We start from the raw sequence: 19,796 nt of genomic DNA on the forward strand, positions 1-19,796 counted from the left end.
TGTCCATTTAATTTTGATTTCATATATTTATGCAATTCACTTATCGTTTTATTGTTCGTTGTGAGTGTATACTTTGGCAATACTATAACTGCGGACACACATACCATTAAATCATGTAAAATAATTGCCGAGAGGTTATTTTATTTTGTCACTTCCGGTTGTTGTTGTTATTCATCGTCGCTTATTGCTGCCACTGGAGCTGTTCTTTCATGCAGCTTCTATGCAGCACTGATTGTCTCTCTAGAGAATGTAAAGCACGTTACCCTATTAACACGAGTAAATATTATAAACAGGATATAAACATTCATCTGAGAGCCTATTTTATTTAATGGAAAATACATTTTATTTCTAATTTTTATTCTCTGTTGTAAAAAAGGCTGTTTATAAAAGTGTTTATTGACGTCACTAGTGACCGTGTTGGCGGTGCTGATGAAATAATACAGAATTAATTTTTATTTAATAATTAACTATATTTGAGAGCTAAAATATTTTCATGAGGTTTGCATAACTTGAATGTTGCGTATACTGTATGCACGCATGTATATACTGTATTGTCGTTACCGATCATTCCCTCACATTTAGATTTGTATTTGTATGTTTAATATCTGACATGTTCTTTTGAACTTAAATCCTGAATCTGCAGCAAAGAAAAAATTAGAAATTAAACAATTTTACCACTGTAGTCCTATAGGTGGCGGTATTGACCAGGCATCTGGTCATGCCTTCACGAAACATTAGGCCCAATTTTTTTCTGAACCCTAGCGTATGAATGCAATTCACAGACTAGAATAAATTATTAAGACTTTGTCTATATTTACCAATTCTCGGTTAAGGGGAAAATAGTAGTAGTAGTGTTCATTATAATAATAATATCCTAAGTTCTTTGATGTAAAATATTATGTCCCATAAATACCATATCAGTAACGGAGTTCAGAACATAAACTAAAGCCCTTTCCCATAATTATATTATGCTTATAATAAAATAGTGAGGAAATCATTTATATAAAACTAAATGCATTTGAAATTCATGAAATTTTAGCACCAAAAGAATAAAGAAATGAAGGCCTTATCCAGGAAGATGACTTTGTTTGTGTTTATTCACTTAATTTAAAAACAGAACAGGAAAACAGACAGAGATAATATTGAGGCTGGTTATTCAGACATGATATCTAAAAAGACTTTGTATATGTAAGATGAATCATGCATAAGATCACCCTTAATCCAAACCACACAGGGCTTGTAAAGCATCCTTGAAAGTGATAACGTTATTCTCACCAAAGGTGCCGAGTCACTTTACAGCGGATGTCCCTGTCAATCAAAGTTCCCCATATGCAAACGCTCCGAAATCTGCTGATGCACGAACACAGAGAATGAGTTTCTCGTGTGTGGTGATCCAATATTTGAGCGCAGGTTAACACGAGTACACTGATAGTGCATGACCCTTGAGACTTAATCCTTAAATCGGTGCTAGTGATCAGCTCAGACAGATTTCAATATGTAATTTCAAACATACGGTATTAAGTAGTGTGAGTTACTGTTTACCACACAGTATACAGTGTGTACTGTCAGGAGTATACCAGTCAGGTGTAAATGCGTGCTGCAGACAGTCTGACAGTGCCAGAGGTGATGTTTACGTATATGATAAACCTTACAAGTGCCCCATGAAGTATGTTTATTTGTGTCAAATGCATATAAAAAAGCAATTACCTCACTGTACTGTACCAACATAGCACTCTAAGCCCATAACTACTCGATCCCTTTTATGTGAAGATTAACTTATATATATATATATATATATATATAACCTCAGTAAGAATCCTCTCTTCTCCTGTTTTTGCCCTCTTGAGAAACTGAAATATAATAATAGCGATCTAAGCAAGGTGCATTAATGAACACTGAAATTCAATCATTCCTACATTTCATGTGAAGTCACACTGTACAAACTTCCTAATGCTTTATTTTTTGACCTCTCTCGTTGTGCATCAGACCATTTTATTTCCATCATGTATGTCAGCGCTAAACTAATATGGAAACCTTATTGGATTTCAGATCACCAGCAGCTTCCATTTATAGTATACATAATGTAGAGAATTTCCTACCATTCTTTCTCATACCATAGAAACCATGCTGTGTCATTCTGTCTTTACAAGTAAATTACCTCACAATCAGTAATAAGCAATCAGTTCCTTCCAAGTTTGACTTGAGTCGGACCTATTCACATTCCAATACTCTAACACATTGTCAAAACATACTGTACAAAAAAGCAAAAGGGTCAATCCCTTTTATAGATTTCAAAAACAAACAAAAAATAGGTTAATAACTAATACTGCTTTGAAAAGTCTTGCACGTTACTTTTTATCTTTGGTAATGCAAATCTTCTTTGGTACAACTTTCTGAGTCCATGTAATGCCTTCTTCATTATATTACAGACAGCTGCATAGATGAGACCAAGATGTGATTTTACAGGAAGAGTTTACTTTGAAATGAAAATTTGGCCTTCATTTATTCACCCTCATGTTGTTGCAAAATCATATGACCTTGATAAAATCATTCTTCCTTCCATAGAACACACACAAAAAATGAAAATGAATAGGAACAGATGCTGTCAGGCTCCAACAGAGATAATATAGTGACATATAGGTCATATTTCAGCATGTGAACAATTACTTAATTTTGTTTTGCCAGTCATACTGATTTTAGTAAACATGTGGGGTGAGTAAATGATGAGAGATTCAACTAAACAACCAATAAAAAGCCTTTTTGTCACTTTTTGGCATCTTTACTGAATAAAATCCCTTTCAAAAACTGTTACTGACCCAAACTTTTGAACCATACTGTATTTTTAAACATTCCAATAGATTCCATCACACAGTCAACATACTCTACTGTATTCAATGTACTGCAAAATCCACAATGCTTTACATTCAATATTTAAGGGACACTTTGGTCTACAGGCTGAATTATAAATCATCAAGTGCTTCCTACAGATCTTCAGACATGCCTCCCCTCTTCACCTGCAGACCACCGGCCCAGCCACGGGGGCAGGTGTTATAGCTGCGTACTCCAGGAGAGCGCAGGCCCGAATCCTCAGACTCCACCGAGGCGTCCGAGTCGGTCAGAGAGCGGGTGTTGTATAAGCGCACCGGAGAGTGGATCATACGGGTGGGAGAGGGACTGGTAAGGGTAGGCGACTGAGCCCCCAGCATCCGTGGCTGAAATGGACTGACAGGCTTGTGTTCGTAAGGCATGATCCCGCCGCTCACCGGGGACATGGGCAGACTGTGGCCGCCCAGCGCCCCGGGAGATGGACTGTTTTTCCGCTTGGCGGCATTGATGATGTTTTTGGCCAAAATGCGGTGGTTGGCTTTAGTGTCCTGGCTGACGGCTGGAGACTGGCACCTGTTTTCCCAGGGTGGAGACACAGGAGAGGTGGCGGTCAGCTTGAAGTTGGTACCTGGAGATGCTGTGGTTGCAATGGGCTTGTGTATAGGGCTTGGAGAAGGGCATGTCGTGAGGGGCTTATGGATGGGTCGGGTTGAGGGAGAGATTGGTGTGGGCTTGTAGATCGGGCTGGATGATGTATAGGTCAGTAGAGGGCTGCTGGGGGACCAGACGGCGCTGGAAAGCACCTCAGGGCTGGTGTAGCGTCTAGTGAGGTTGGGCGTCCTGGAGGTTGGGGTGGTGGAGCCGAGGCTATTGATTGGTGCCGGGGTCTCCTCCTTAATCTGATAAGACAAAAGATAAGAAAAGATTACTTTTAGAGGTGAGACATCAGTTTAATGTACTGTCTCTATACCACTAAGTACACGCACAAACATGCACACACTGAACAATACAAAATAGGGCTAAACAGTACGGATTTTTCTGTTTGCCATAGATCAAATTTTGTTATATTGTTTTAATATATTTTTATTACTTATATATTTAATATAATTTAATATAATACAAAAGAATATATATATATATATATATATATATATATATATATATATATATATATATATATATATATATATAATTCACCTATCTAAATTAAAATGATCACATTTTGAGATTATTGAAAACATTTGCTAGGTGGATATATAATAGTTAGACATTATGATAGCGAAATTAACTTTCACTGGGCAGATAATGCTGGACATCATGTTAGATAATTTTATTTAGCTAACAAGGTTAAAAACTTAATGAGCATAATTTGCAGCAAAACAAGGCATAAAATTAGTGAGGCATAAAAATCTGCACACACCATTAAATAATATATATATATATATATATATATATATTTATAAATATGGCATTGATCCAATAGTACATGGCAGTTCAGTCAACTAGGCCAAAAACTAGGCCAGCACACTTTCCTTATTGTTGAGCCCTGCATAACATGATTCATTTTTTAGGCAAGGTTTGTTATAAATCTAGATGGCGAGGAATGTTAGTGTACAGGAACAAAGATACCATCACACTCAAGATACAACAACAGCAGAACAACCCTGGATCCAAATGTTCAGTAACTATTTAAAAATCCAAGCTTTCCAAGTTCATGCTAGGTAGGTTAGCCTCATGAAACATCTAAAACATCTCCTGCAACACTGCATGCAACTTCATATGTGGTTATCAATATCAGGCCTTCTCATGCTCACTGTGATTACATCAAGCTGTTTATTCTTGTCTAATGTCTGAGTAGTTTCCCAGCACACCACGATACCTTGCCATCTTCAGATCACTTGCATACATGCTGCCAAGACCACTAACCTTTACTGAGATATGCATTTGCACTTCTGAGGCTGCTGGGTATGCTTTCACCTCCAGCAAATGTGTTTTTCCAAGCATGAGGGAGGCCAGAGGTCAGGCCGTTAGCCTAAAGCTCAAGCCCACAGGGGCCAGTTTCTGCTCAGATGTGCATTTTCAGGGGGCAGGCCAGGAATGTGCGGGGCACATACATATTCAGTCAGCGTTAAAAAAGTTTCTAATTTTATTTTGGGTCACTGCACCATGTGGCGGGTGGCTCTGATACGCATATCTTTGTTTTGTTGTTACCAGTGTATAGATAAAAATGACTCGCCCTGGGATTCTCATCATGGGACACACTACTGAAAACTGAAACAACTGATTAGAGGGGATGCTGAAAAACAGAAGAAGAAATCCACACAGGAAATTCAACAGATTAGCCAACAGAAGAAGATAATTTAGTATGAAAACAAGAGACAGAAAAGAAACCGAAAAAATGTTTCATTGTTTTAATGAAACAAAGTAGACAAAATAGTCTGAAAGAGAAGAAGCTAGAATGAAGCAAATTGTTTCTAAACATCCAGCATAAAGACAGGTATAACATACGACAAGTCGTAATAAAATTAAATTAAACTCAGTTATGGCCTGTAGATTGGCCATACAGTAGTGTATGCACACTACATTAAGAGCATACTGTTGTGCAGCATGCAAGCTGTAAACTACAACTATAAATCAAAGAGAAGCACACAGAACTAATTAAGAAACAGTACGGGTGCCATAACACGAAGAGGGTCTCATATCACTCTACTCAGATTAAATTGTATTTCATCATAAAAGGCAAGACACCATCTGCTAAACTGCTTATGAGTTTGTACCAACTCCAACCTGAAAACTTGGAGGCAAGCGTTGGAAAATGACACACTGGTTTTGTACCTAAAATATATCTGGCAGAAGCACAAAACTGAATTACAACGTCTTGATTTTAAAAATATGCAAGGTTCAATTTATCTGCAATTAAAGTCAGTTTAATTGCAATTAAAGTCAGTTTAACAGAAAGGACCTGACATTTATTGCCTCCACATGCAATAATAAACAAGAAACAACAAAAACAAATCTGACCAAGAGTACTAGATTTCAAGTTTTTTGTAGGCCTATTTTTTGCACCTTACTGTTCTCTTGTTACGTCTAAGTGGACAGTCAGTTCAGTATGTGTCCTTTTTACTTTTCTTCCAATATACTTTGGTCTGAAGAGTACATACAGCAAAGAAGAGCAGAAATGGAAAGGTTTAAAAGAATGAAGAGGGTTTCCACACCTGTGGGTTGATGCCAGCTTTTCTGGTGGAGAACGTGGGACGTGGTGCTTGGATGCCAGAGCGAGGTGAAGCCACACGTTCTGGAGCTAAAGACAACACTGGGGAACTGACACTGCCTGCTGCGATGGGCGTCACAGGAGGCGAAAAGCAATGGGCTGACCGATAGGCGGCAGATTGGCTGTACGGCGATGGCAATGGGCTTGTTGGAAGGGATGATTGTCTGGAGTAGGAGTGAGCTGTCACAACGGGTTTAGTAGATGGGGCGGCTCTGGGAAGAGTGCTGTAGGGATCTTTTGTTGGGTTGAAGATAAAGAGGGAAGAGTTGAGCTGGTATGGCTGATGTTTGGACAGCTCCATCTCGATTTTAGTGCAGCCGTTCTCCAAGGGTATCTCTGGAGGTGGAGCTGGAGTAGGCACTGGCTCTTTGGCAGGGACAGTCTTTTTCTGAATGGCCTGCTGAGTTTGAAGTGTCTTTGATATTTGTGCACTTATATTGGAGGAGTTTACTATAGCCTTCACTCGACCGGGCATGTTGGATGGATATACCCACGAAGGAGGCAAGGACATGGTAGGAGAGGGAGATCTCAGGTCCTTGCTGTCATGGACATACCTTTCCATCCTCGACTGGCGTTTAGCAAACAGTTCGGCTCCTTTTCCTGAAGCATTGGTCAGGGTCTGCTCAGGCTTGTGCTCTATCCTAGCACGCGTTCTGGAGCTTTTCAAACTCGAGGCCCACTCTGGCACCGCAGCTTCCTCATGAACGTCCTCTTCCTTGGCCAGGAAGTTTGAGGCTTCGGCTCCTAGCGCCAGCAGCTCCTCCTCCTGCCCTGCATCTGGCTGGGGTTTTTTCTTCTTTTCATCTGCACACTGCACCAAGGACAGGAGCTCGGGATTCGGAGCCACTTTTGGCTTCTCCTGAAATGTGAACATGGACTTGCGGGTTGCTCTGCGAGCCCGGCCCTCATCGAGGATGCCCGTTTTGATGGGAGATACAGATCTCTTCTCACTCATGAGTTCAGGGACAAATGTAGGCCTGGGGGCATATGGGCGGATGTAGTAAGTAGAAGACTTAGGTGAGGGAGAATGGCCTGTGATTGGTGGAGGAGGGCTGGAGTAGCTGGGGAGAGGAGGAGTTGGATATGAAGGTGGAGGTGGTGGTGGAGAGAAAACAGGTCTTGGGTGCATTGGGTAAGTTGAAGGTTCAGAGTGTGTTGTAGAGTCATGGGCTGCCGGGATGTCCATGACTGGACTTGTAGCTTCAGAGGATCCTACTGTTGTTGGGGAGAAAAACGGGCGAGCTGTTCTATTTATGATGGTGGGCTGTTTAGTCACCGTCTTATCTGCTTTTCCATTGCACTGTACACTGTATCCATTTGGGATTTCTTTATTGTGTGCTCCATTGGCTTCAGCTTCATCTTCACCAGGGTTACTGTCACTTCTAAGAGTAACCTCATCCTTCACATGCTCTGTAAGGTCTTCTGAAAGCTCCTCATCCTTCTCGTTGACTGGGAGAAAGTGTCTTTCTTGGCTGCATTCTTCTGCTACATCCTCCCGTGTAACCTCACTAGCATCTTCCATGTCACTCCCAGTGCTGCAGATTCTGTCAGCTGACCACGTGAGACCTGTCTTGAGGTTCCTGTGATTCAACTCTTTGTCCTGGTCCTCAGTCAAGAGCCGTTTGTCCCATGTCCGTGGACTTTCAAAAGATGAATCAATTACATTCTTAGATATCTCCACTCCTCCCCCTCCGACGCTTACGAGTGTGAAAGCGTTCACTCTCTGTCTGCGCCGGTTGAAAAGTTGGACGCCTTTAGAGTTGGAATTGGCCTGTAGCTGAGCAGCAATGATCTGACTCTTGGTCCGTGCCTCCTTCAGTTCCTTCTCTGACAAACTGGCACTTCTGCTGAGGTCTGCAACGGTAGAAAAACACAACAATCAAATCAACTGAAACTTTTAATCATAACATATTCACGGCTATGCCATTTGCAGAGTATTGCTCAAACCAGCTTGCAAATTTAACACAACCCACCAAGTATTCACAAATCTTAGGAGAGAAGTGTTATTTTAAAAGCACTTCATTGTTTTAGCCTATAATACAAAAGGTGTTGCATATGGCAATACAGGCTTTTTATAGAGAGTAATTATACAGGTTTTGGCAAATATTAGCTTGCTTTACATTTTATTTCATGATGTCACCATTGCTGTCATGATTATTTAGTTGCTATATTTCAGCTATAGTAGCAATGTGTTCAAATGGGAGTATAATTATTTTAAAAGTCAAAAGTATTATATGTCTTTCAAGTAATTCTAGCTTCCATGAGTCACCCACTTAAAAAGATGAATCATATTAGTTTGTCGTCGTTTATGCAGACAGACTTATAAAAGAAATGCTGACGCATTAAGTTCAAGGATTTGTGGTCAAAATTATTCTTTTCACAGTTTGCTGTGATTCACGGAGCCTGCAGGCAAACTTTTGTAGACCGTATAATGCTTTCACACATTTACAGTTCTAAGAACCTCCTGTAAATAAATTGTAATGCTGATATTTGCAGTTCTACTCATAGTTTGGCAAAGATAGATGTTAAAACAATCATCTATTTGTTGAAAATGGCAAAGGTTTATTGACTGGGCTAAAAAGCCCCATTCCGAGCTGGAGAAAGTATTTCCTTCACCATGGTCTTTAGTCCCTCCCTTAGCATTCCTCAACTGCCGAGAAAATTCCCTGCTTGAGACTGCAGCATGCCTCGAGAAGTCTCTCTGAGGCACAGGAACCATCAGTCTATATGCTGACACCCCAACAGGTTCATGCCTTTCCATCATCAACTTACAAGACAAAGTCTACATTTAAATGCTTGAACTTTGACCTATCGTGATATACTGTGGCATCAAAGTTTCAGTAAATAAAGCAAGTGTGCTTAAATATCCTGCCTACAAACGAATGTGTGCATCAGGAAAGGAACAAAACTTTTAAAACACAAACCCTCAATATTACATACTGAGGAACAGACTGTTAACAATTACATCACTGGCTGTACGGCTTGACTCAATATATGCGTGGTTAACCTGTGCAACATAAACACAATCTGTTTCCCTAATAGACCTTTGAATAATTAACCACTTTAGGTTTCCCTGAGGTAGTTTTTAGCTTTTATCCTCAACCCCAGACTTGGCAGCAAACCTGAAAACAATTTTGTGAATGTTTTTTCTCTATCCAAGCAGGTAGGTATTTGTCTTGCCAGAGCCACAATAGAAGTTAAAAAGTTAGGCAAAAAAAGAAAGAAAGAAAAAAAAGTGTTCTAAATCTAAATCTCATTTGTTTTATGTGCCAGACTCAAAGGAGCTTTAATATCACATGACATAAAATTATAATAGAGCATGAATAATGTACATCTGCCTTTCATTCCAACAGTAAAAACACCTTTTTATTTAGTCAGGCCATGCAACACAACCTCTAGCACTGAAATAAAAAGCTCTCGATTTTCCTTCTTTACAGATATTCATGTGTTACAGATATTTGAAGTGTTCCAAAGGTTATTGTTTTTTAGTCAGCCATAAACATACATAGTTTTCTGTTTAAAAATAAATAACTAAAATAAAAATTACCTGATGTAGTTTTGTTACTTATTCTTATAAATGTCCCTGTAATGTCAAAGCCTCAACAGAATAGTTAATACAGTTATGACTTCACTCACTGACTGCGTTCTACTTTTTATTAAATAAATAGGCTACACTATAAAATGTGGTAACGTGCAAAAATAACCTAGGTTGATTAGGTAACTAATTAACTATTAATTTCTAGAATTAAACCGTTTTACCACATGAAGCACATTTTAGGCTTTTTTATATAGAATACAATCAAAAATAACATTAAAAACTGTATGTCTGAGATCCGCAAAAGTTATTTGCCACTTTTAACTTCATAGCAATGTTGTTCTTTTCATTCAAAAACTTGCTGCCCGCAACTCAAAGTGGCAACCAGCCTGCTTGGTCTTTTAAAACAGCACGCATTCACAGCAAAACATTGCTCTCCTCTCGCCTTAAAGAAGATTCATCACATTATATAATTTGAACGATCTATGTCATCCAAACTCAGAACTTCAGCACATGCTTTTCGGAGATCTAAGCGTTTTATTACGCAAATGCCGTTTTTTAAAGTTCCAGAATCACCGGGTCGAGCTAATTTTTTCTTACCTTAATTAACTCTGAATACAGTCTCTTTTGTTGCTGCTTCGCGAGCTTTTCTAATTTAACTTCATGTGTTTCCTCCACTCCCCCTTTAGCAGCGAGAGCCTGGATCGGATTTCGTGTCGTTGCGAATGATGATCTCTTGCGCGCTCCAAATGCGCATCGAGCATGAGGCGGGCAGGCTGGGGCACTGGACGAGGCTTGCGCTTCCCTTTTGCTTTTTTTAAAGGATGGCTATGCCGTGTGACGTTCCTGGCAGACTTTGTTTCCTCTGTTTTTTTTGGTTTGGTACGCTGCGAATTCGGCAGCAAAAAGCCTGGATACAGAATAGACCTGAGAAGCGGGGCTAGTTGTCACGCGGGAGGTTGTCACAAGGGCTTTAGTCAGAAACTATGAGGTTTTGGACAAATGTTTCTCTTGCAGTGGTTTTGCAGCAATTCTCTAAAGCATATATATATTACATTATATATCACCCACATGTTGTTTTAAATTCTTATGACCTTAAAAACTTTCTTTTTAGAGTAGAAGCAAAATGACAGCCTCAGTCACCATTCACTTTCATTTAATGGAAAAAAAACATGCAATGAAAGAGAATGGTGACTGAGGCTGGCAGTTCTTGACTTTCTGCAAAACATCTCCATTTGTGTTTTACCGAAGAAAGCATGGGTTTCAGACTACGCGTGGGTGATAAAATAATGACATTTTCTTTTTCTGTGAACTATCCCTTTAGCTGACCATTTTTACCAGAGATTATGATTGTACTGATCATATTTATGTCTGCTATGGCCTTGGATGAACTTAAACTACCACATACAGAATCTGTAAGTCCGCACATTCTGTTCCACGCCAAATTAAGTGGCCACATTTCATTAGTGTCATGTATAGAATCAATGTGTCAGCTCCTTCAGAGGATTGGATGTCAAGGGAGAGAGCCATGAGGCAAACACTTGGATGGACACCTGAGCCTCAAGGGTGGAGTTCAGTTTAGACCACAGAGGTTTTCTTGCTTAGCTTATCCATCATACCTGAATCATAACCCTCATGCTTAACTTATCATTAACAGAAGGAAAACACAGGAACTTCCTCAAACATAAAAAGTAGTGGAATGATATTCATGTTCCCATTCATTGGCACTGAGCTGCGTATGATATGTGGGCTCTCAGTTCAGACAGATGAGGGAAACTCCCTCACAGCTTGAGGATTTGGGGACCTGGCAGACATAGGGTTGTATATCAAAGGTCAGATTCCCCTGTCGGATGTTATGGTTTGCTGGGAGGATGGGATAAAATGACAGTTTTCCACTGGGAAATGTGTGCGAGTATGTGAAGAGTGATGAGATCAGAAAGGTTTAAGAATTTTAAATCCAAAAATGTGCAATTACACATCACTGTCCACAAAACCTGTTCTTGGAGACGCTGCTATCTTACTCTAAAGTAGGACAACATTCACAAAAGAGCATCTACAGATCAGTTCTGATGCTGAAAAAAGCCTTGTAATTGACATGCTACATTGTTATAGAACATACAGTTGTGGCCATACGTTCATATACATTTGCAAAAGAAATTTAAGTTAACAGTTTCAAATTAGTTTATGGACAAACTGCATGAGGTCAAGGGGGTCATGATTTTAAGTCAGTCAGTTTTTCTTCACTGTATATGGCTTTAAAGAGACAGGCTGAATCAATTAATGCATTTATCATATACAGTGGTAATAAGAAATTCACTACAAATTATATTAGCAAAACAATTCAAAGTTGATCAATTACAACTGAAATCAGTTTCAGAATATTTTTGACTGTGTAAGCACTCACACTTTAAGTGTTTTAACGACAGCAGCACTAAACTGGATGAACTGCACAAACGTTTGTGTAAAACATGGCAATCATCATCTCCAGCATGATTTGAGAAGATACAAAATGCAATCTTGTGCTGTTTGTAGAAATAAAAGTTCATGTTCAAATTCTAAAAATTCACAATTTTAATTAATACCCAAAACAGTATAGAATTAAAATTCTAAAACATTCTGAGAAAGAATCTCACTGGATCTCACTGTGTCATTTTCCAATTTGATGCTATCAGCATCTGGAGATGCAAGAAAGAGAAGCATAACATTCATCTCATCAAATCATGATGTTGTGTGGCGACATCAATCCCATACAAGGAGAGAGAGAACTAAAGGAAAAGAGAGAAAATGCTGACAACTACTTCAGCGTCTCTTCCTAGGAACGGTATGAAACCAATATAAAGTGACTGAATTAGCTGTTCCATCTCAGCCTTTCCACATCCTCCCCTCTCGCCATTTTGCACACTCCAAAGCTGTAACAACATCACAGCAACCTCTTGAATTCGGCAAAAACAGTTTCGGACCGCCTGAAATGAATCTGAATTCTCATCAGCGGGGTTGCAAAACCCCTCTGTCACACAGTCACTGGTGTGAACTGCTGCCTACTGCACTTGCAATGGGTGCCTGGTCATCTGCAAACCTTATTACGCATTCTTTCCAGATAACATTACCCACAGCTTGAGCATTATGGTCAGTGGGTATGAACTGAAGAGCTATTACTGTACAGCTCATCTGTGTCTGTGAGGAAACAAATGTGTCACTGAGGGTTTAGTAAGAACTGATGTCTAAACATTTAAGGGATAGAAGCATCTGGTAACACTTTAGAATAGGTAACACTTGTTAACTATTAATAACGACATTTGAATTTGTAATTTTCTGCTTATTAATAGTTATTAATATGTAGTAAGATAGAGGAATGTAGCCCAAACCCATAGAACCCCCCTATCCTAAGCATGGGATGAAAACTGGATTGAGAGTGAGGAGTTGGGGTGGAGGAGTGATGCAAGAAACACGTAGTACAGGGGTAAGTCAGCTGAGGCTAGTTATACACACGTAATGAGCTAGTTAGAATGATTAAGTAAACAAGCTACACCTGTGCCAAATTGACAGATGATCTGATCGTGCTCCTCCCGAACCTCATTAATAAAATATCATCTAAAATAGTAATATGCATACTAATAAGCAACTAATAGGTGTAACCATAAAATAAACCGAATACATTTGTCTTGACTCACTAATTTATTTACATTTATAACATGACTCTACTGAATACTTAACTCTAATTGGTTGATCACAACATTCTGCAGTATTAAGACACTGTATAATGACTGTATAATTGTTAACTCTATAATTAACAATTCCCTACATAGTTTCATGCCTGTCATTGCACCATATCATCTCGTTTCTAATCGTGCAATAGGTTTTCCCAAACTTTTTTGTGAGTTTAATATATTAGTCCTGCTGAGATTTTAAGCAAATATTTTAATAATTTAACAATATCAGTTTATGGCCACATGACATACAGTTAAACTAATAAAATAGTTTTATATTAATTGCTTTATTGTTGATTTTATTTGTTTGTTTTGAAGTGACATGCTTATCCATTTAAATGATGAACTCGATGAATACTCAAATCTGATTCTTGGATAATGGCAACATTCTGCAATCAGTTTTAATGTTTTAATTATTAGCTTTTCATCAGATCACAACCACAGTTTAATAAACTCAGTGTTTGCATTCATTTATTTAGTATGCAGTCTAGTCAGAATGCCGATCTGTATATTGTTCCTTACATATTATACAACCGAGGAATAATGTATATTATGTCATGTTCTTTAGATTCAGCGCTATAAAAGAAATACGGAGGAAAATATTTACTTGTTTTCCGCTCCATCTGGCAAGATGTCAAGCCTGGCTTCTCTTTGACCCCACAGTGGTCTTCTTTCTCCAAAATGTTAGTACTGTGTCTCTCCAGGGACGTGTTTGCTCCAGTCCTGTTGAGGGTGGAGGATGTTGTAGTGGTAGGTCCACCCCAGCTGTCCCCTCTTCTAGCAGGCTCATGTTTGCACTCCATCCCAGCCTGCTTCACTTCGACTTTTCCTTCGCTGAGCCCCCTTTTAGCCGGCACGCTTGCTTGAGTGTGATAAAAAGCTTTCTTTTTCTCAGCTGGGGCGTATGTTTGGGATCCCCGTTTTGTTTTATGCTTCCCGATTTGTGAAGAAATAAGAATCAGAAGCAGGATCAAAGTCAAACTAAAGCTCTACATTTTGCTGGACGTTTTCTTCATGGTAATCCTTCGGGGTAGATGCGCTACCGCCCAGAGATGAGCTGAGAAATGTACTTTTGCTTTCAATCCACACAATATTATTCAAACTCTTAACAAGACCTCCCTGGAGGTACTTCCCTGCACTCTGGATCAGTTCCCATGGAAGAGTGCCAAGAAAATTTCACAAGTGGGATATGCTCTTTTGCAAATACGGCAAAGACTATCCTCTGTTCTATTTGCGTTTGTTTTCGATCTTATATCCAGATATTTGTCTTTCTTTTTGAGTTACCAAAACACATCCCTCGAGTTTATCGCAATCTCCCCGAGACAGACTGTTTCTTTAAAAGGCACGCGTAGCCCTTGCTCTCAAAGCGTTTCAACAATGTCAAGATGAAGGGCAGAGCTTGGTGCTTTCCTGTCGTTTCATTAGCACATGAAAAAACACATTCAGCCGAAAGGTCGTCCAAACGTTCTGACTGCAGCTATTGTAGTTGCTAAACGTTCAAGCAGAGATTTATTGTGCTCACTCCATATGTTTGCATTTTAAACAGATGGATTCTGTAGTTTTCATTCTTTATCCCTGTACTACTGATCAAATCTCTCTGGGTGGCTTAAGCCAAGTGATATGATCTCTAACCCGCCATCAAGAGCAAACATATAGTTTATTTGCTTGTTTCAGATCTGGTCCAGAGAGGCTCCTCGGGCAAGTATATGGTATATCCAGACAGGGCTTAATGTCTTAACCTCTAGTTGTGTAGTTGAAATGAAAGGCCACTGGATGAACTTCAGCTGCTGCCAGGGTACGAGTCAGTGATTTTCCTCTCAACTGCTACTTCCTGAAACATACAAGATGCAGACTCTCAGTCAACATATACTATTCCAATGCATTCATAAAAAAAATATTCTACAGAACATTAACATTTAATTCTGAAGAAGATGAGGTAAGAAACCTCATGAAGGAAATATTCCTCTTTTTTTATTATACTGTATGAAGGAGGGGTATTTCCTCTGGTACTGTGCACTTGATATCATTTGTGAAAATGACACCCCACCCATTGTCAAATCAGTGGGAGGAATAAACTGCATTTCCTACATGTGGAGCTGAAACAATGCATATCTCATTTTCCTCTGGACTAATATGAAGGAGACAGGATAATGAAAGGAATAGGTGTTGCCCAATTAGGGGTTTTATTTTATAAAAAGGAAGGAAGGTCAATATTTTTCAAAACTGCAACATGTGAAATCTGTTCAGAAAGATTTTATCATTTTTATTAAAAGTCTACATTTCGCACTCTAAATATTTTAGTATATTTGTATTTGGACTTTATATTAAATAATTTATTTTAAAACTCTAGCGCACCATTTAATACTTAATACTTTAATATTAAATACTTTTAATGGTTTAATTTTTACACTTTTTGTCCACAAAACCTCTTCCACAGTCCACAGATTCCACTTGGACCATCTAAAAACCTATAAGAATCAGAACTAAAAGCTTGAACAAAAAATTTTAGTCATGGTTTTTAAAGATTTAAGGGTGAAGCCACTATATAAATCATCTGTCGGTTTGTAAATGAAGGAATTTTATGTATTAGGAAATGTTTTAACTGTTTCAGTTGCATGTTGAAACAGGACAGTGTGTTACTTGGCAATTGTACAAATAGCACAGTCTAGTCTCAATAGCACTGAATCACCCTGTCAGCTGAGTGTCGTCTCTCTCACATCCTGTAGGCTACAGCAGGGCGCGGGTCACACAAGGTAATAAGACCCCATTAGTCTTCATCACCCCCTTTCAAACATTGTTTTAACTAATAACACCTATGACAAATGAGCGGTCTGTTTCACTCTCCCAGTGATTAACTCGACCTCTGTGCGTTTATGTTTGGGAGTTTACAACCCACCCACTCCAACAGTTGACTCAAAGTGGCCACTAAAAACGACACCCACTGTTCATGCCCTCCATGCCATCCTCCACAAATAAAGACAATCAACTCAACAAAACAAACACTCTTGCCTACAAAAGCCTCTCACAAGCTCTCTGCCTTTCACTGCTTTGGACGAAACATAAAGAGCAGTTGCTTTGTTTTGTAATGCTTTTGAGTAACGTGACCTCTTATGATGCACTGACATTTTTTTTTTTTTTTATACACTGAAATATAAATATTTAAAAAATATATTATAGTATCCATGTATATGTGTGTGTGTGTATATATATATATATATATATATATATATATATATATATATATATATATATATATATATATGGTAAGAATAAGACTTATGGACCACTGAATTTTTCAAGATTTTTAAGGTTAGCTTTTGTACATAATTTTCCATTCATTTCCTTACATTAAAAGTATCGCATCTTACTTAACCTAAGAGAAGCTCAGATTCTCAACCCATAAAATTCAGTTTATTGCATTCTAGAATGTTGCAGTTCCTCATAAACTTACCAGCTAATTAGCAATCAACTAAATCCTTTACTCACCAAAACACCTTGAAGACTGAAAGCTGGTTGAAAGAAGATCGGAAGCATTTGAACTATAGGGGAAATATTACATAAAAAGCTATAATAATGATAAAAGTGTTTTAAAGCATGTTTGATTTCACTCTCCAGGTATTTAAATGACAACATTAGCATACCAACCTAACTGCATGGCTCGCTCACATATCTCTAACAATTTGCCATCGTTTGATTTATGAGTCATTCCAATCCAATGAGGGCACACTTGGCTCATGCACCAATCTAATGAGCCGTACTGAGCTCTACCAATCACATTCCATACACTATCAGTCCCGAGGCACCGGATGCAGGTACTGGGAGATAGCATTTGTGTGTGTTTTGGGCTGTATCCGTTACAGTGCATAATATGAGCAGTAATAGTGTACGTAACGGTGTCTGACACAGCGTTTTGATAGACCTCCGGGGCCCGACATGTCTCTGTAATCTCCCAGATCCATTACTCCCCTCCAGGGCCAGATCCTTCAACCGTACGCCATGGCACAATGCAGAGACCTGCTCTTCAACTCGGCTTCTTTCGCACAAAGGCCTATTGAAGCACCTGTAAGTGGACTGAAAAATAATTTGGGGGTTGCGCTCTACTTTTGGCATTCTTTGAGAGTAATTCTCAGCAGATAGCCAGCATGCCTTGACTTGCACAGGTTGATGACAGACAGCAAAAACACCATTATTTATAAACTTCAATGAGGCTCAGAGACACGGTATTTGCTTTATAAAGGTACTAAGTATATAGTGGGTACATATATAAATTATATAGGAACACAACTTGCCATTGAAATCATAGATGTGCAAGGTCTCTGTGCTGCGTTGTGCGTTCAATAGCAAACTCGATCATGACACAACTGTCTTTTTTAGTGCACGTATTTGATGTTAACTGATTCAGTTTTTTTATGATATCTATATTGTACATAACACTATATAAACATGAGTTAAAGTCTGCAGAGACTCACTTAGAAGGATAATAAAATGACAAAACCAGGTGCTTTGGGATAAAGTGTAAACACTGTTACTGTTTTAATTGAATTTTAAAGGGCTCATTAAAGAGCCATAAGCACATAAAAAAGCTAAACAATCCTTTTTGAACTCTTACAAAGCAGTAAATACAATAGTAAACTTATCTAGCAGATCCAAATAGAAGATACAGCTTTAGTACCATTAAAGCTGCGACTTAATAAGTCCTGCAAATTATGCCACTCTATAAAAGTTCAGATCAGATACAGGTCAGTGACAGATGCTCAGCGTGACGTCTCTGCTAAACAGAACCCCTGCTTAATGTATAAGTCATTACCGTCGCTAAGAAACTCCAGCACCGGATATTCGTTCTACTGTTACTGCATGCTGCTAAAATTGATCATCCTAAGAACCACACACAGGCAGGACAAAGGACAGCCAACACGTGAAGCCCATTGCTAGTGAGATTATTCCTCCACCGGGAGGAGAATGAAGTTAACATCCTCAATTATTCAACCCAAATATTTAGAAAGATCGACTTCAGAAACATTCCTCCCGGTTGCAGCTGGCTACCTCACACAGTAGGTCCTTCAAGGATGCCGTTTGCGATCCAACAGGTGATAAAGCTGTTTGTTGATAACCCAATGCCAAGAGAAACTCAATGAAAGTCTGGAGCTCATGGTAGACTCACCTGTACTCCCAAGTGCTTCGGTGTGTATGTGATGGTTAGTTTGTACAGCCCCTTTTCAGGTCCTCCTTGCGTTCACCTCCCCCTCTGTCTCACATGGAGTTACGCTCTCGTTCTTGCTCTCTCTTTCTCTCTCGCAGACCGAAAGAAGGGAAAAAGGGGGTGTGGACGAGCAGGAATTGGAACACAGAGAGTTCTTTGTCTGCCTTCTTCATATGGTTTCCTTCAAGCATGCATACTGAACACATTATACCATTATATATTTTCATATTTAAAGTAGGGGTGTTTGAGGATCGGTGTGCACTTTGCTCTTTGTCCCGCTCAAATTTTTACACCGGACAGGGGAATAGAACGTATAGGCAGCAATGAAACTGCCAATATGCGCTCGTTTCTGATTGCTTGGAGTTATAAAAAGCAACCAGTGTCGCGTGTTTTCTCTTGAGAAAAATAAAGTGTAACACAAAAGGGGCTTGCAGATTGGTTTCACAGACGTGGAGAGCCCCTGCAATGATTTTTGAGCTGCGTGTTGAAGCAAAGTAAGACACTTAAAGTCTCAGTGGGATGGGATCTAAAGCCCCCTGATCTCCAGACAGAGATGTCTGTCTGAAAACAGACTCGCGAGATGGAAAACAAGGTATCTGTGGCAGGACAAATACTATGGTTAGATTACAGACTTCAGAGCATGTTTAAAGGTTATTTTAGTGAAAATGATTTTTATGATATATCAGTGTTGTATGCAACTGTGCAAACTAAGCTCTGATCTGTATCGTCTCACAGTTAAAAAAAACACTCTGTCTGAAACATTGAGATCCTGTGTAAACCCATCAAATATTTGCTTCTGTGTTAAAATGTCGTACCTGGGTGATATTTGAGGCCGTTAGCCATATTCAGACTACCGTCTCTGTCAAAAGAGTTTGTCAGGCAAAAATTGTCAGACATATGATAAAGAACGATTGTGGTTATTTAAATTGTTAACTTATGCAATTATATAATAATAATTAATATATGCATAATTTTATAATAATCACTTAAAGCTTTTTTACCTGTGCCCAGAAATATACAGAAATTTAAGTTATCAAACACTAAATTCTATAAATACAGGTAAATACTTACAGCTATATAAAAGTTATTGATTTCCTCTTTGTTCTTTTATTCTTAATGAACAGACATCACAGCAGCTGGAAATTAGGTTGTTTTAGCTGTTATTTCTTTAAGAGCAGTCACCGCTGAACATATCTATTTGATATATAATGCTAAATAATGTAAAAAATTTTAATTTACATTTTTTTTACATACATA

The 19,796-nt window shown here is 38.8% G+C and overlaps 1 protein-coding gene across 4 annotated transcripts in view; it reads right to left on the reverse strand.

Moving 5' to 3' along the window:
• Positions 1-1,079: 1,079 nt before the first annotated feature.
• Positions 1,080-19,796, reverse strand: part of LOC122357294 (synaptopodin) — a 48,465-nt gene continuing 29,748 nt past the window's right edge. Inside the window, exons 1-4 of one of the 4 annotated variants that reach the window (XM_043256609.1) lie at positions 18,501-18,639; positions 13,947-15,170; positions 6,042-7,951; positions 1,080-3,725 (exon numbers count right to left, since the gene is read on the reverse strand). In XM_043256609.1, the coding sequence (XP_043112544.1) occupies positions 2,982-3,725; positions 6,042-7,951; positions 13,947-14,142 (2,850 nt within the window). In that variant the 5' untranslated portion in view covers positions 14,143-15,170; positions 18,501-18,639 and the 3' untranslated portion in view covers positions 1,080-2,981. Of the gene's footprint in view, positions 3,726-6,041; positions 7,952-10,232; positions 13,002-13,946; positions 15,171-18,382; positions 18,398-18,500; positions 18,640-19,796 lie in introns of those variants that run through there. The other 3 variants (XM_043256612.1, XM_043256610.1, XR_006252449.1) reach the window with 3 other exon arrangements.

The sequence above is a fragment of the Puntigrus tetrazona genome, chromosome 14 (genome assembly GCF_018831695.1).
Source record: "Puntigrus tetrazona isolate hp1 chromosome 14, ASM1883169v1, whole genome shotgun sequence".
Lineage (NCBI taxonomy): Eukaryota > Metazoa > Chordata > Actinopteri > Cypriniformes > Cyprinidae > Puntigrus > Puntigrus tetrazona.